Below are 14,439 nucleotides of genomic sequence, written 5' to 3'. Positions count from 1 at the left end.
GGGGACCCCAAAACCCCCTGGGGGACCCCAAAAACCCCCCGGGGGACCCCAAAAACCCCCCGGGGGACCCCAAAAATCCACAAGAGCCCCAAAATTGCCCCAAAAAACCCTAAAAGTGAGTGAGGGGGGGGCATTGAGTTTGGGAGGGGTTTGGGGGGGGAAATAAAGAAATGGGGGGGTCAGGGCGCCCCAAAATTTGAGGGGGGACCCCAAAAACTGCCCCGGGGGGGGCAAAACCCCCCCAGGGGACCCCAAAAAGCGAGCGGGGGGGGGGGGGGTCAGTGTGTTTGGGGCAGATCTGGGGGGGGGGGTCAAGGCCTTCGCCTCCTTCATCCCTCCCTCGGGTGGGGGGGGGTGTCAGGTTTTGGGGTGTCCCCCCCCCCAATTTTTGTGCCCCCCCCTCCTGTGGATTTGGGGCTTTCCCCAGTTTTGGGGGCCCCCCCCAGTGCCAACACCCCAAAATATCCAGGAGGGGACCCCAACATTCCCCCCCCCCCCCCCAGCACCCTTCTCCCTCACCCCAGGGGGTGGCAGCAGGGGGGGGGGGGTGTGTCAATTTTTCGGGGTCCCCCCCAATTTTTGGGGCCCCCCCCCAGAATTTTAGCCTCCCCCCATTTACCAGCACCGCCCCCCTCAGCCCCAAGAACCCCAAAATTTCCAGGGGGGGGGAAATTTCCAGGGGGGGGGGGGGACACACACCACACCTCTCTCCCACCCCCCCTCCCCACACACAGGGAAGATTTTCAGGCCCCCCCCTCAATTTTTGGGGCCCCCCCCCCCGAATTTTAGCCCCCCCCCATTTTCAGTGCCCCCCCCAATCCCCCAAACCCCAAAATTTCCAGATGGGGGGGGGGGACACCTCCCCTAAATTACCTCCCCCCCTCCCCTCCCTCCCTTCCCCAGGGGATGGGTGTGGGGTCACTTTTTGGGGTGTCCCCCCCTGTAATTTTTAGGACGGGTTTGGGGACCCCCCCCCCGTTTAGGGGCCCCCCCCGGACCGTGGCGGCGCGGGGGGGGTCCAGGCGGCGGCGGCGCTGCAGCTCCTTGTAGAGCTCCCCCCGCGGCGCGAACTCCAGGATGAGGAACACGCGGCGCCGGTCGTGGAAGTAGTTGTAGAGGCGAAGGACGTTGGGGTGCCTGGGGAGGGGGGGGGGCACCCCGGAAGTGACGTCATTACCCCCCACACACCCATCGGCACCCACGGACACCCCCACCCCCCCCGGCACCCCAACCAGTCACACCAGTAAGGGCACAGCGGCACCAGTAAGGTGCTGCCCCCCCCCACCCCTTCTCTTCCCTTCATTCAGTTCAGTGGCCAAGGTGGGGGCTGCCCCCTCCCAGTGCTCCCAGTAACACGCCAGTAACACACCAGTAACTCCCAGTAACACTCCACTGCCCCTCAGCACCCCTCCAGTAACACACCAGTCACACCAGTAAGGGCACAGCGGCACCAGTAAGGTGCCCCCCCCTTCTCTTCCCTTCATTCAGCTCAGTGGCCAAGGTGGGGCTGCCCCCTCCCAGTGCTCCCAGTAACACACCAGTAACCACCAGTAACTCCCAGTATAACCCCAGTAGTGCACCAGTGCCCCCCAGCACCCTTCCCAGTAACACACCAGTCACACCAGTAAGGGCACAGCGGCACCAGTAAGGTGCTCCCCCCACCTTCTCTTCCCTTCATTCAGCTCAGTGGCAAAGGTGGGGGCTGCCCCTCCCAGTGCTCCCAGTAACACACCAGTAACGCCAGTAACTCCCACTATAACCCCAGTAGTGCACCAGTGCCCTCAGCACTCCTCCCAGTAACACACCAGTCACACCAGTAAGGGCACAGCGGCACCAGTAAGGTGCCCCCCCCCCCTCCCCTTCCCTTCATTCAGCTCAGTGGCCAAGGTGGGGGCTGCCCCCTCCCAGTGCTCCCAGTAACACCAGTAACACACCAGTAACACCAGTAACTCCCAGTATAACCCCAGTAACACATCAGTGCCCCCCCAGTATCAGCTAGCACCCATCCCAGTATAACACCATCAGTGCCCTCCCCAGTATTCCCGGTGACACCCAGCTCCCTCCCAGTGCTCCCAGTAACACCCCAGTGCCCTTCAACTCTCTCCCAGTACCCGCAACCCCCTGACCAGTGCCTCCCAGTGCCCCCAAACCCCTCCCAGTGCCTCCCAGTGCCCCCAAACCCCTCCCAGTGCCTCCCAGTGCCCCCTGGCCCCCTCCCAGTGCCTCCCAGTGCCCCCTGGCCCCCTCCCAGTGCCTCCCAGTGCCCCCTGGCCCCCTCCCAGTGCCTCCCAGTGCCCCCTGGCCCCCTCCCAGTGCCTCCCAGTGCCCCCTGGCCCCCTCCCAGTGCCTCCCAGTGCCCCCAAACCCCTCCCAGTGCCTCCCAGTGCCCCCAAACCCCTCCCAGTGCCTCCCAGTGCCCCCAAACCCCTCCCAGTGCCTCCCAGTGCCCCCAAACCCCTCCCAGTGCCTCCCAGTGCCCCCAAACCCCTCCCAGTGCCCCCTGGCCCCCTCCCAGTAACCCCAATCCCTCTCCCAGTGCCCCCTGGCCCCCTCCCAGTGCCTCCCAGCGCCCCCTGGCCCCCTCCCAGTGCCTCCCAGCGCCCCCTGGCCCCCTCCCAGTGCCTCCCAGCGCCCCCTGGCCCCCTCCCAGCGCCCCCTGGCCCCCTCCCAGTGCCTCCCAGCGCCCCCTGGCCCCCTCCCAGTGCCTCCCAGCGCCCCCTGGCCCCCTCCCAGTGCCCCCTGGCCCCCTCCCAGTGCCCCCTGGCCCCCTCCCAGTGCCCCCTGGCCCCCTCCCAGTGCCTCCCAGCGCCCCTCCCAGTAACCCCAATCCCTCTCCCAGTGCCTCCCAGCTCCCTCCCAGTGCCTCCCAGCGCCCCCTGGCCCCCTCCCAGTGCCTCCCAGTGCCCCCTGGCCCCCTCCCAGTGCCCCTCCCAGTAACCCCAATCCCTCTCCCAGCGCCTCCCAGTACCCCCCCAGCGCCTCCCAGCACCCCCTGGCCCCCTCCCAGCGCCTCCCAGTGCCTCCCAGCACCCCCTGGCTCCCTCCCAGTGCCTCCCGGCCCCCTCCCAGCGCCCCCAAAACCCCTCCCAGTGCCTCCCAGTACCGCAGGTGGGCCTGGATCTCGATCTCCCTGCGCAGCTGGTGCTCCACGCCCTCCTTCTCCACCTGGGACTTGAAGAGCACCTTGAGGGCCACCAGGAACCCGGAGCCGCGCTCCCGGGCCAGGTAAACGTTCCCGAACTTGCCCTTGCCCAGGGGGCGCCCCACCTCGAAGTCCTCCAGCGAGAACACGCGCCTGGGGGACACGGGGGGGGGACACGGGGACGGGGGGGACATGGGGGGACACACACACACCGTTACTGACAGGGCTGCGGCACCTAAAGGGCGTGGGGAGCCCTCCACGGTCATACTGGGATGAACTGGGAGACCTTCGGGACCCCCCCACTGTCACCCAGAGTCGTCAGGAGGCCCCCACGGTCATACTGGGATGAACTGGGAGACCTTCGGGACCCCCCCACTGTCACCCAGAGTCGCCAGGAGGCCCCCACGGTCATACTGGGATGAACTGGGAGACGTTCGGGACCCCCCCACTGTCACCCAGAGTCGTCAGGAGGCCCCCACGGTCATACTGGGATGAACTGGGAGACCTTCGGGACCCCCCCACTGTCACCCAGAGTCGCCAGGAGGCCCCCACGGTCATACTGGGATGAACTGGGAGACCTTCGGGACCCCCCCACTGTCACCCAGAGTCGCCAGGAGGCCCCCACGGTCATACTGGGATGAACTGGGAGACCTTCGGGACCCCCCCACTGTCACCCAGAGTCGTCAGGAGGCCCCCACGGTCATACTGGGATGAACTGGGAGACCTTCGGGACCCCCCCACTGTCACCCAGAGTCGTCAGGAGGCCCCCACGGTCATACTGGGATGAACTGGGAGACCTTCGGGACCCCCCCACTGTCACCCAGAGTCGCCAGGAGGCCCCCACGGTCATACTGGGATGAACTGGGAGACCTTCGGGACCCCCCCACTGTCACCCAGAGTCGCCAGGAGGCCCCCACGGTCATACTGGGATGAACTGGGAGACCTTCGGGACCCCCCCACTGTCACCCAGAGTCGTCAGGAGGCCCCCACGGTCATACTGGGATGAACTGGGAGACCTTCGGGACCCCCCCACTGTCACCCAGAGTCGCCAGGAGGCCCCCACGGTCATACTGGGATGAACTGGGAGACCTTCGGGACCCCCCCACTGTCACCCAGAGTCGCCAGGAGGCCCCCACGGTCATACTGGGATGAACTGGGAGACCTTCGGGACCCCCCCACTGTCACCCAGAGTCGTCAGGAGGCCCCCACGGTCATACTGGGATGAACTGGGAGACCTTCGGGACCCCCCCACTGTCACCCAGAGTCGCCAGGAGGCCCCCACGGTCATACTGGGATGAACTGGGAGACCTTCGGGACCCCCCCACTGCCATACTGGGATGAACTGGGAGCCCTCCAGAACCCTCCCACTGCCATACTGGGATGAACTGGGAGCCCTCCAGAACCCTCCCACTGCCATACTGGGATGAACTGGGAGCCCTCCAGAACCCTCCCACTGCCATACTGGGATGAACTGGGAGCCCTCCAGAACCCTCCCACTGCCATACTGGGATGAACTGGGAGCCCTCCAGAACCCTCCCACTGCCATACTGGGATGAACTGGGAGCCCTCCAGAACCCTCCCACTGCCATACTGGGATGAACTGGGAGCCCTCCAGAACCCCCCCACTGTGCCCAGTGGGCAACTGGTGACCCCCCCCACTGTCACCCAGCGTCCCCAGTGCCACCCAGTCCCCCCTGGGGGCTCTGGGACCCTCCCAGTGCCATACTGGGAGTAACTGGGACCCCCCCAGTGCCATACTGGGAGTAACTGGGACCCCCCCCCAGTGCCCCCCCCAAGTCCCCAGGACCCCCCCCCCCCCCTCACTGTCACCCCTGAGGGCTTGGGGACCCCCCCCCAGCGTCCCCAGTGCCACCCAGTCCCCCCTGGGGTCCCCAGGCTCCCCCCAGTGCCATACTGGGAGGAACTGGGACCCCCCCAGTGCCATACTGGGAGGAACTGGGACCCCCCCAGTGCCCCCCCGACTCACGGCGGCGGGGGAGGGGCCAGCAGGGTGGTGACCTCCAGGGGCACCCGCCCGGCTCCTGCGGGTTTTTTTTTGGGGGGGGGGAAAGAAAAGGGGGTGTCAGAGGGGAGGGGGACCCCCAAAATACCAAGGGGGGGCCCCCGCAACCCTCAGGCAGCCTGGGAACCCCCCCCCCAAGGAATTGGGGTGCCCCCTCCCCAAAATGGGGGCTCCCCCCCCCCCCCCCAAAGTACCTGGCAGGGCCCCTCTGGAGAGGGGGGGCACGTCCGAAGTGGGGGGGTCCTTGTCCTTGCAGGGCACCCGCTGGGGGGCGGGGGGGGGCAGCGCCCCACCCTGTGGGGGTGTTACGGGGGGGGCACCCTTAAAACGGGGACACCCCCCCCCAAAAAAAAAAAAAAAAAGGGGGGGCGCACCCTGAGCCCTGAGGGTGCCCCCGGGAGCAAGGAGCAACCCCAGAGCCCCCCCAAAATGGACAAGGGACCCCCCCAAAGGGATTTGAGCCCTGAGGGGGGGGGAATGGGCACCCCGAGACCCCCCCAGAGGGACGGGAGCCCCCCCAGAGGGACCAGGAGCACCCCGAGACCCCCCCAGGGCCCACCGGGACCCCCCCAGGGCCCCCCCCCAAGGGACCTGGGGGACCCCAAAAGGGAGAAAGACCCCCCCGAGGGTTAAAGGGGGGGCAAGAAGCACCCCGAGACCCCCCCCAGAGGGACGGGACCCCCCCAGAGGGACCAGGAGCACCCCGAGACCCCCCCAGGGACCACCGGGACCCCCCCAAAATGGCGGCGGCCCCCTCAGAGCCCCCCCAAGGGATCAGGGGGGACCCTAAAAGGGAGAAAGACCCCCCCGAGGGTTAAGGGGGGGGCAAGGAGCACCCCGAGACCCCCCCAGAGGGACCAGGAGCACCCCGAGACCCCCCCAGAGGGACCACCGGGACCCCCCCAAAATGGCGGCGTCGCCTCAGCCCCACCTTGGCGGGTCCGGCCCAGCCCGGGTTCACGTTCTCCTTCTGCGACATCCTGGGGGGGGGGCGAAGGGACACACGGAGTCACCCCGGGACCCCCCCCAAACCCCCCCGGGACCCCCAAACCCCCCCCGGGACCCCCAAAATCCCCCCCGGGACCCCCAAAACCCCCCCCCCGGGCCCCCCCCGGCCCCGCGGCGCCTCACCCGCCGCCTGCGCGCGCTCTGCCCCCGCCCCGCGCGGCCGCGCTTCAAATCTGCCCCCTCGGCCTCTCATTGGCTGGGAGCCCCCCAGCGCGCCGCACGCTCATTGGTGCGCCCTTAAGATGGTCCCGCCCCCTCCCCTTCATACCCAGCCCGCCCACTGCGGCTCCCCGCGCGCCGCTTTCTCATTGGTCGGTTGAGCTGCCGGGAGGGAGGGAGCTGGGCGGGGATTGGCTGAAAGGGGAGGGCGGGTGTTGGGGAAGGGGGGGGGGGGGGAAGAGGCCGCTGTCACGTGAGGGGGGCGGCGGCCATTTTGCGGCAGCGGGGGCGGGAGGGAGGGGAGGCGGCCAATCAGAGGCGGCGGTGGGCGGGGCTTGCACACGCGGGCGCTCGCACGGCCCCGTTTGCACGCGCAGGGCCCTGGTGAACACACACACACACTGGGGGGGGCGGGGCCTCCTTGCACACTGACGGCGGGGGAGGCGGTTACACACGCGGGGGGGCGGGGCCGTGTCGTGCACGAGCTCTTGCACACTCACGGCACGGCGGGGGGGGGGGGGGGGGGGGGTGACGGGTCCTGGTGCACCCGCACTGTCACACTCACGCTCTTGCACGCTCAGCGGGGGGCGCGCGGCCCTGTCGCACGCGGGGGCTGTCGCACGCTCGCTTTTGCACGCTCGCCGTCGCACGCCCACTCTTGCACACTCGGGGGGGGTGCAGGGCCCCATCACACGCGGTTACACACTTGTGAGGGACACACGCGCACGCAGGGCTCTGTCACACTCACACTCTTGCACGCTCACCGGGCGGGGGGGCGTATGCGGGACCCTGTTGCACGCAGAGGCTGTCACACGCTCACGTTTTCACACTCACTCTTGCACGCTCATGGGGGCCGTAGGGCTTCATCACACGCGGTTACACACTTGCTGGGGGCGGGGGGACAGTGCCTTGTCACACTCACACTCTTGCACGCTCACCGGGGGGTGTGCAGGGCCCCGTTGCACACTCACCGGGAGCACCAGCCGCTGTGGCACACGCGCCGTTGCACACTCGGTAGCGGGGGCGGGGCCTCTTTGCACACAGGGAAAGGGGGGCGGGGCCTCTTTGCACACTCAGGGGGTGGTCCTGGGGGGTTGTTGCACGCGCAGGTTCTTGCACACTCACCGGGGGTGTGCAGGGCCCCGTTGCACACTCACCGGGAGCACCAGCTGCAGTCCCACACACGCTCTCGCACACTCACTGGGTGAGTTGCACACGGGCGGATGTTGCACACTCACTAGCGGGTGCACGCTCACCAAAGCCTCTTGCACACCAGCTCACCAGGGCCGCAGGGCCCCGTGACACACCCTTACACACTCACCAGCGGGTGCAGGGCCCCGTTGCACACCCCACCCTTGCACACTCACCGCGGCACACAGGGCCCTGTCACACACGCGCTCTTGCACACTCACCGGAGGGGCAGGGCCCCGTTGCACACTCGCACACTCACCAGTAGCGCAGAGAGCCCTGTCGTGCATAGGCCCTTGCACACTCGCCGGGGGGTACAGGCTCTGTTGCACACTCATAAGACTCTTGCACACTCGCCAGTCATTCAGGGCCCTGTTGTGCACACGCCCTCGCACACTTATGGGGCGTGCAGGCCCCGTTGCACACTCGGGGCCTCTTGCACACTCACCAGTCGTGACTCACCGTGCGAGGCACACGCCCTCGCACACTCACCGGGGGGTGCAGGCCCCGTCGCACACTCACACTCACACTCACACTCACACTCACACTCACACTCACACTCACACTCTCGCACGCTCACGAGGGGGCAGAGCCCTGGTGCACGCTCGTTCCGTGGGCGGGGCCTCCCCTTTGCACACGGCCCCGTGCGCACACCCGAAGGCGGCACCATCTTGGCCCCCGCCCCGCCCCCTTGCAACCCACCCTGGTCGACTAAGCCCCGCCCCTTTCCACATGCCCCACCCCTCCCCGGGGGGGCGGTGCTAAGCTGAAGCCCCGCCCCCTTGCACCCTGCCCCCTCCCCAAAGGGCGGGGTCATTTTGGATAAGCCCCGCCCCTTCGCACACGGCTCCTCCAAAGGGGCGGTACCGTGCTGTAGCCCCTCCCCGAGGGGCGGCGCCATCTCGAACAAGCCACGCCCCTTCACCCCCCCACCCCGCAAAAGCCTCAGCCCCACCCAAAAGGGGCGGAACCATCCGGAATAGGCCACGCCCCCTTACACCCCGACCCCTCCCCAAGGGGTGGTGCCAATTTGAACAAGCCACGCCCCCTTACACCCGGAAAACCAGGAGCGCCGCCATTTTGTCCAACCCCCGCTCAAGGCGGGGCGGAGCCATCCACTCTCAGCCCCACCCACGGGGCGGCGCCATCTTGAATAAGCCCCGCCCCTTCGCACACAGCTCCTCCGAAGGGGCGGTACCGTGCTGTAGCCCCTCCCCGAAGCCACGCCCCTTCACCCCCCCAGCAGCAGGGCCGGCGCCATCTTGCCTCAGCCCCACCCACGGGGCGGCGCCATTCCCAGCAAGCCACGCCCCCTTACACCAACACCCCACCGTAAGGGGCGGCACCGTTTCAAGTAAGCCCCGCCCCTTCGCTCACAGGCCCCTCCCACGCACGAAGCACAAGCCCCGCCCCTTCCCGGCGCCATCTTGCGCACCGCCCCTCCAGGGCGCCGCCATCTTGGCGCCGCCCCGCGGCCATCCCGCCCTGCCCCGCGCGGGCGCAGTCAGAGCGGGGGGCGGAGCCTCTGAGGTTGTTGCGTGGCCCCGCCCCCTCACGTGCCGTAATCACACGTCATCACGCACGTTCTCATCACGCGCTGCCCGCAGGGGGGGCAGGTCAGGATGTACCGCACTGACGATACCGGCCACGCCCCCCGCGCCCGGGGGCGGCCCCACGGGACCCTCCCCCACCCCACGGCGACACCCCGCGGCCCCTCCCCCACCCCCACCCCTCCCCCAGCACCCCTCCCCCACCCCCCTCCACCCACCCCCACCCTCCTCCCCCCCTCCCCCCGCGCTCTTTCCCCCCCTCCCCGCGCTTTTCCCACCCTCCCATCCTGCCCCGCGGCTCTCATTTCCATATGGGCGTGGCCACGCCGCCTTTTCGCGCCAAAACCTCCAAAGATCTCGCGGGAACTTTCTGGCCCTTCCTCCGGCCCCGAATCTGTTCGTTTTTCACCGGATTTTTTTGCGGTTTTTTTTGCGGGGGGGGGCCCAACCGATATTGGGGACCCCCATGAGGGGTTGGGGGGGGTCTGGGGGGTCCCCAAACCCCCCCCCCGCGAGGTTAAGGGGGGGGTCAGGGTCTCCTGCGGCAGCCCAGGACGGTGACGAGCAGCAGCACCTCGGTGACAGCGGGGGGGACGCTGCGGGGGGGGGGTCACACAACAGGGGGGGGTTAATGGGGTGCAGGGGGGGGGTCACCCCCAATATTTTATCCCCCCCCCTCGCCCCCAGACCCACCTGCAGAGGCCGAAGAGGAGCCAGAAGGCGCCGCCGTCCCACTCCTCCGCCAGCGCCAAGGCCAAGGCCAGCGCGGCCCCCGCGTGCGCCCCCAGCGCTGCCCCCCCCGTCACGGAAAATCACCCCCAAAAATGGGGGGGGAACCCCACGGACCCCCCCACGGACCCCCCCAATTCCAACAGCACCCCCACACCCCCCCAAAAGGCCGCAGAGGCTCCTGGTTTAGGCCCCCCCCCCCCTCCCAGCTCGTTTTGATTTGGGGTGTCCCCCCCCCATTTTGGGGTGTGTCCCCCCCCCATTTTGGGGTGTCCCCATCGCCGTTTTGGGGTCCCCACCCTGCTTTTGGGGTCCCCCCCCCGCGTTTTCACATCCCCCTCCCCATCATTTCACTCCCCCCCCCCCTATTTCGGGGTGTCCCCCCCTGTTTTGGGGTGTGCCCCCCCCCCTCCACTTTCATCCCCCCCCCCCCTTTTTTCAGGGTGTCCCCCCCATCTCGCCCCCCCGCCCCTTTTTTGGGGTTCCCGCCCCCATTCCGTGGTTCCCCCCCACTTTAGGGGTTCCCCCCACCCCATTTCCCCCCCTCCCTTTCAGACACCCCCCCCCCCATTTTTTTTTTGGGGGGGGTCCCACCCCTTCCCATCCACCCCCCCATTCCAGTGTGACCCCCCCCTTCACTTCAGGACCCCCCCCCCCGCCAATTTTGGGGGTCCCCCCTCCCCATTTTGCTACCCCCCCATTCCACCCCCCCCGACCCTATTTTTGGGGTGTCCCCCCCCTTCCCACCCCCTCCCCAATTTCGGGGTGCCCCCCCCCCTCATTTTGGGGGTGCCCCCCCCGCAGGATACAGAGCAGCCCCTGCGCCGCGTGGAACATGGAGACCCCCGAGAAGAACCCCACGAACTCGACCCCCAGCAGCGCCAGGGACCCCCCCACGGCCCCCCAAAACCTTTGGGGGGGGGGGAGACACGTTAAGGGGGGGCGCCCGGACCCCTCCGCACCGGGGGGGGGGATTTGGGGGGGCTCGGGGGGGGGGACACGCACTTACAGCCGCTCTGCCTGCGCCTGCTCGGCCGCTGAGAACTCGGGGGGCAGCGACGCTGCGATGTGGGGGGCCTGGGGGGGCGCAGGCGTGAGGGGGGGACACAGGGACACGGACACGGACACACGGACACGGGGACACAGGGACACGGACATGGGGACACGGACACACGGACACGGGGACACGGGGACACGGACATGGACACACGGGGACACAGGGATATGGACACATGGACACACGGACACGGAGACACGGGGACACGGGGACACGGACACGTGGGGACATGGACATGGACACACGGACACGGACACAGGGACACGGGGACACGGACATGGGGACACGGGGACACAGGGATATGGACACATGGACACACGGACACGGAGACACGGGGACACGGGGACATGGGGACACGGACACGTGGGGACACGGGGACATGGACACGTGGGGACACGGGGACACGGACACGGACATGGACACATGACACGGGGACACGGACATGTGGGGACATGGACATGGACACACGGACACGTGGGGACACGGACACACGGGGACACGGGGACATGGACACGTGGGGACATGGACATGGACACACGGACACGGACACAGGGACACGGGGACACGGACAAATGGACACACGGACACATGGGGACACAGACACGGACACAAGGACACACGGACACACAGACACACGGACACGGACACAGGGACACGGACACACAGGGACACGGACACACGGGGACACGGACACATGGACACAAGGACACACGGACACATGGACACGGAGACATGGAGACACGGGGACACGGACACGTGGGGACACGGACATGGACACACGGACACGGACACACGGACACACGGACATGGACATGGACACACGGGGACACAGGGATATGGACACACGGACACGGAGACACGGAGACACGGGGACACGGACACGTGGGGACATGGACACGGACACACAGACACAGGGACACAGGGACACGGACACACGGACACGTGGGGACATGGACACGGACACACAGACACATGGACACACGGACACGGAGACACAGAGACACGGACATGGGGACATGGGGACACAGACACGGACACACGGACACACGGACACGCGGACACCCCCCCCCCCCCCCTCAAACACGTGGGACCCGGGAGTTTGGGGAGTGACCCCCCCCCCCCCCCCCAAAATGTGAGAAAGGGGACGGGGGGGGGGGGGCACGAGTGTGGGCACGTGGGGACACGCGTGTGGTTGTGAGACGGGGCGTGTGGGGGCGTGCGGACACGTGTGGGTGCGTGTGCACGTACACGGCAACGCGCGTGGACGCGTGCGGACACGGGTGGAGGCGTGTCGCCTCGCGCACGGAGGCGTGTGGATGTAGGGGGGGCGTGAGCGGACGCGTGTGCACACGCGTGTGGCACACGCGTGGGAGCCACAGGCCCACCCCTCCCCCCCCCCCAGCCCCTCCCCCACTCACCCGCCCCTCCCCCGCCCGCAGCAGCAGCACCAGGTGTGACGTCATGGCCAGGAACCGCCCCGGGACCAGCGACCCCCGGGGGGGCATCGCCACTGGGGGGGGGGGAGGGCAGGGGGGGTCGGGGGGGGGGGGACACCCCCCCCCCCCCGACCCCCCCTGCCCTCCCCCCCCCCCTCAACCACAGCCCAGAGCTGTTGGCCCCTCCCCCACACACTTTAACACCGCCCCACCCCATTAAACCCCTCCCCCACCAGAAACACCAGCCCCTCCCCCTTCAACATGGCGCCCCCCCACCCCCTCCCCCACCCCTTTTACCCCCCGTTTTTACCCCCAAAACAGCCCCCCCCCCCCCCAACCAACATGGCGCCCCACGCCCCGCGCTAGGCCTCACGTTGCCGCGGCAACCGCCAGACGCTCCGCCCCTTCCGGCGTGAGGCCACGCCCCTATTTCCGCCGCGCTACACGGGAGGGGGCGGGAGAGAGGCGCGCCGGGACCAATCAGAGGAAGGGGAAGGCGAGCGGACGCGCGGCTCTGACCAATCAGCGCCGAGCCGTTAGGGGAGGGGGTGTAGCCCCTCCCGAGCTATATTTTGGGGACAAAACCGAGATTTTAGGGACCGAAAGGATATTTCGGGGGTAGCGGCGGGGGGATATGGGGCGGCGGCGGCATTTTGGGGGGACACGGTGGCGTTGTGGGTGACAAAATTGTCATTGTGTGTGGCCCCCCCCCCCCCGTGTCCCCCCCGAAATGGCGCCGTGTGACCCCAAAATGGCGCCGTGTGACCCCAAAATGGCGCCGTGTGTCCCCCAAAATGGCGCCGTGTCCCCCCGAAATGGCGCCGTGTGTCCCCAAAATGGCGCCATGTGTCCCCAAAATGGCGCCGTGTCCCCCCGAAATGGCGCCGTGTGTCCCCAAAATGGCGCCGTGTGTCCCAAAATGGCGCCGTGTGACCCCAAAATGGTGCCGTGTCCCCCCGAAATGGCGCCGTGTGTCCCCAAAATGGCGCCATGTGTCCCAAAATGGCGCCGTGTGTCCCCAAAATGGTGCCGTGTCCCCCCGAAATGGCGCCGTGTGACCCCAAAATGGCGCCGTGTGTCCCCCAAAATGGCGCCGTGTCCCCCCGAAATGGCGCCGTGTGTCCCCAAAATGGCGCCATGTGTCCCCAAAATGGCGCCGTGTGTCCCAAAATGGCGCCGTGTGACCCCAAAATGGCGCCGTGTCCCCCCGAAATGGCGCCGTGTGTCCCCAAAATGGCGCCATGTGTCCCAAAATGGCGCCGTGTGACCCCAAAATGGCGCCGTGTGACCCCAAAATGGTGCCGTGTCCCCCCGAAATGGCGCCGTGTGTCCCCAAAATGGCGCCGTGTGTCCCCAAAATGGCGCCGTCTGTCCCAAAATGGCGCCGTGTGTCCCCAAAATGGTGCCGTGTGTCCCAAAATGGCGCCATGTGTCCCCAAAATGGCGCCGTGTGTCCCAAAATGGCGCCGTGTGTCCCAAAATGGCGCCGTTTGACCCCGAAATGGCGCCGTGTGACCCCAAAATGGCGCCGTGTCCCCAAAATGGCGCCGTGTGTCCCAAAATGGCGCCGTTTGACCCCAAAATGGCGCCGTGTCCCCAAAATGGCGCCGTGTGTCCCAAAATGGCGCCGTGTGTCCCAAAATGGCGCCGTGTGTCCCAAAATGGCGCTGTGTGACCCCAAAATGGCGCCGTGTGTCCCAAAATGGCGCCGTTTGACCCCGAAATGGCGCCGTGTGTCCCCAAAATGGCGCCATGTGTCCCAAAATGGCGCCGTGTGTCCCCAAAATGGCGCCGTGTGTCCCCAAAATGGCGCCGTGTGTCCCGCAAAATGGTGCCGTGTCCCCCCGAAATGGCGCCGTGTGACCCCAAAATGGTGCCGTGTCCCCCCGAAATGGCGCCGTGTGTCCCCAAAATGGCGCCGTGTGTCCCAAAATGGCGCCGTGTGTCCCAAAATGGCGCCGTGTGACCCCAAAATGGTGCCGTGTCCCCCCGAAATGGCGCCGTGTGACCCCAAAATGGTGCCGTGTCCCCCCGAAATGGCGCCGTGTCCCAAAATGGCGCCGTGTGACCCCAAAATGGCGCCGTGTCCCCCCAAAATGGCGCCGTGCGCCCCCAAAATGGCGCCGTGTCCCCCCGAAATGGCGCCG

At 67.7% G+C, this 14,439-nt stretch overlaps 3 protein-coding genes and 1 non-coding gene across 5 annotated transcripts in view; 1 reads left to right on the top strand and 3 right to left on the bottom strand.

Moving 5' to 3' along the window:
- Positions 1–604, top strand: part of LOC141972853 (multifunctional procollagen lysine hydroxylase and glycosyltransferase LH3-like) — a 4,152-nt gene extending 3,548 nt beyond the window's left edge. The window contains exon 5 of the mRNA XM_074930889.1: positions 597–604. Coding sequence (XP_074786990.1) covers positions 597–604 — 8 coding nt within the window. The remainder of the gene's footprint in view (positions 1–596) is intronic.
- Positions 605–869: 265 nt separating this feature from the next.
- On the bottom strand, positions 870–7,348 carry LOC141972852 (aurora kinase B-like). Its single transcript, XM_074930888.1, has 6 exons — positions 7,304–7,348; positions 6,097–6,145; positions 5,360–5,459; positions 5,130–5,184; positions 3,104–3,295; positions 870–1,137 (listed from the first exon to the last, which is right to left on the bottom strand). The coding sequence occupies exons 2-6, from the start codon at positions 6,142–6,144 to the stop codon at positions 870–872; spliced, it is 663 nt and encodes a 220-aa protein (XP_074786989.1). The 5' UTR covers position 6,145; positions 7,304–7,348.
- Positions 7,349–9,023: 1,675 nt separating this feature from the next.
- Positions 9,024–9,159, bottom strand: LOC141972893 (U8 small nucleolar RNA). Its single transcript, XR_012635445.1, has one exon. It is a non-coding gene; the product is annotated as a U8 small nucleolar RNA (small nucleolar RNA).
- Positions 9,160–9,434: 275 nt separating this feature from the next.
- On the bottom strand, positions 9,435–12,928 carry LOC141972871 (transmembrane protein 107-like). 2 transcript variants are annotated; one of them, XM_074930909.1, is made up of 6 exons: positions 12,666–12,928; positions 12,275–12,366; positions 10,809–10,876; positions 10,609–10,709; positions 9,764–9,860; positions 9,435–9,666 (listed from the first exon to the last, which is right to left on the bottom strand). In XM_074930909.1, the coding sequence occupies exons 2-6, from the start codon at positions 12,359–12,361 to the stop codon at positions 9,600–9,602; spliced, it is 420 nt and encodes a 139-aa protein (XP_074787010.1). In that variant the 5' UTR covers positions 12,362–12,366; positions 12,666–12,928; the 3' UTR covers positions 9,435–9,599. The 2 variants fall into 2 exon arrangements, with proteins under 2 accessions (XP_074787010.1, XP_074787009.1); XM_074930908.1 differs by lacking the exons at positions 12,275–12,366; positions 12,666–12,928 and having other exon boundaries at positions 10,809–11,901.
- Positions 12,929–14,439: the final 1,511 nt, after the last annotated feature.

The sequence above is a fragment of the Athene noctua genome, chromosome 36, assembly GCF_965140245.1.
Source record: "Athene noctua chromosome 36, bAthNoc1.hap1.1, whole genome shotgun sequence".
In the NCBI taxonomy this organism is placed as follows: domain Eukaryota; kingdom Metazoa; phylum Chordata; class Aves; order Strigiformes; family Strigidae; genus Athene; species Athene noctua.
The sequence above is the reverse complement of the archived record's forward strand: the minus strand, read 5'-3'. Positions and strand labels throughout refer to the sequence as shown.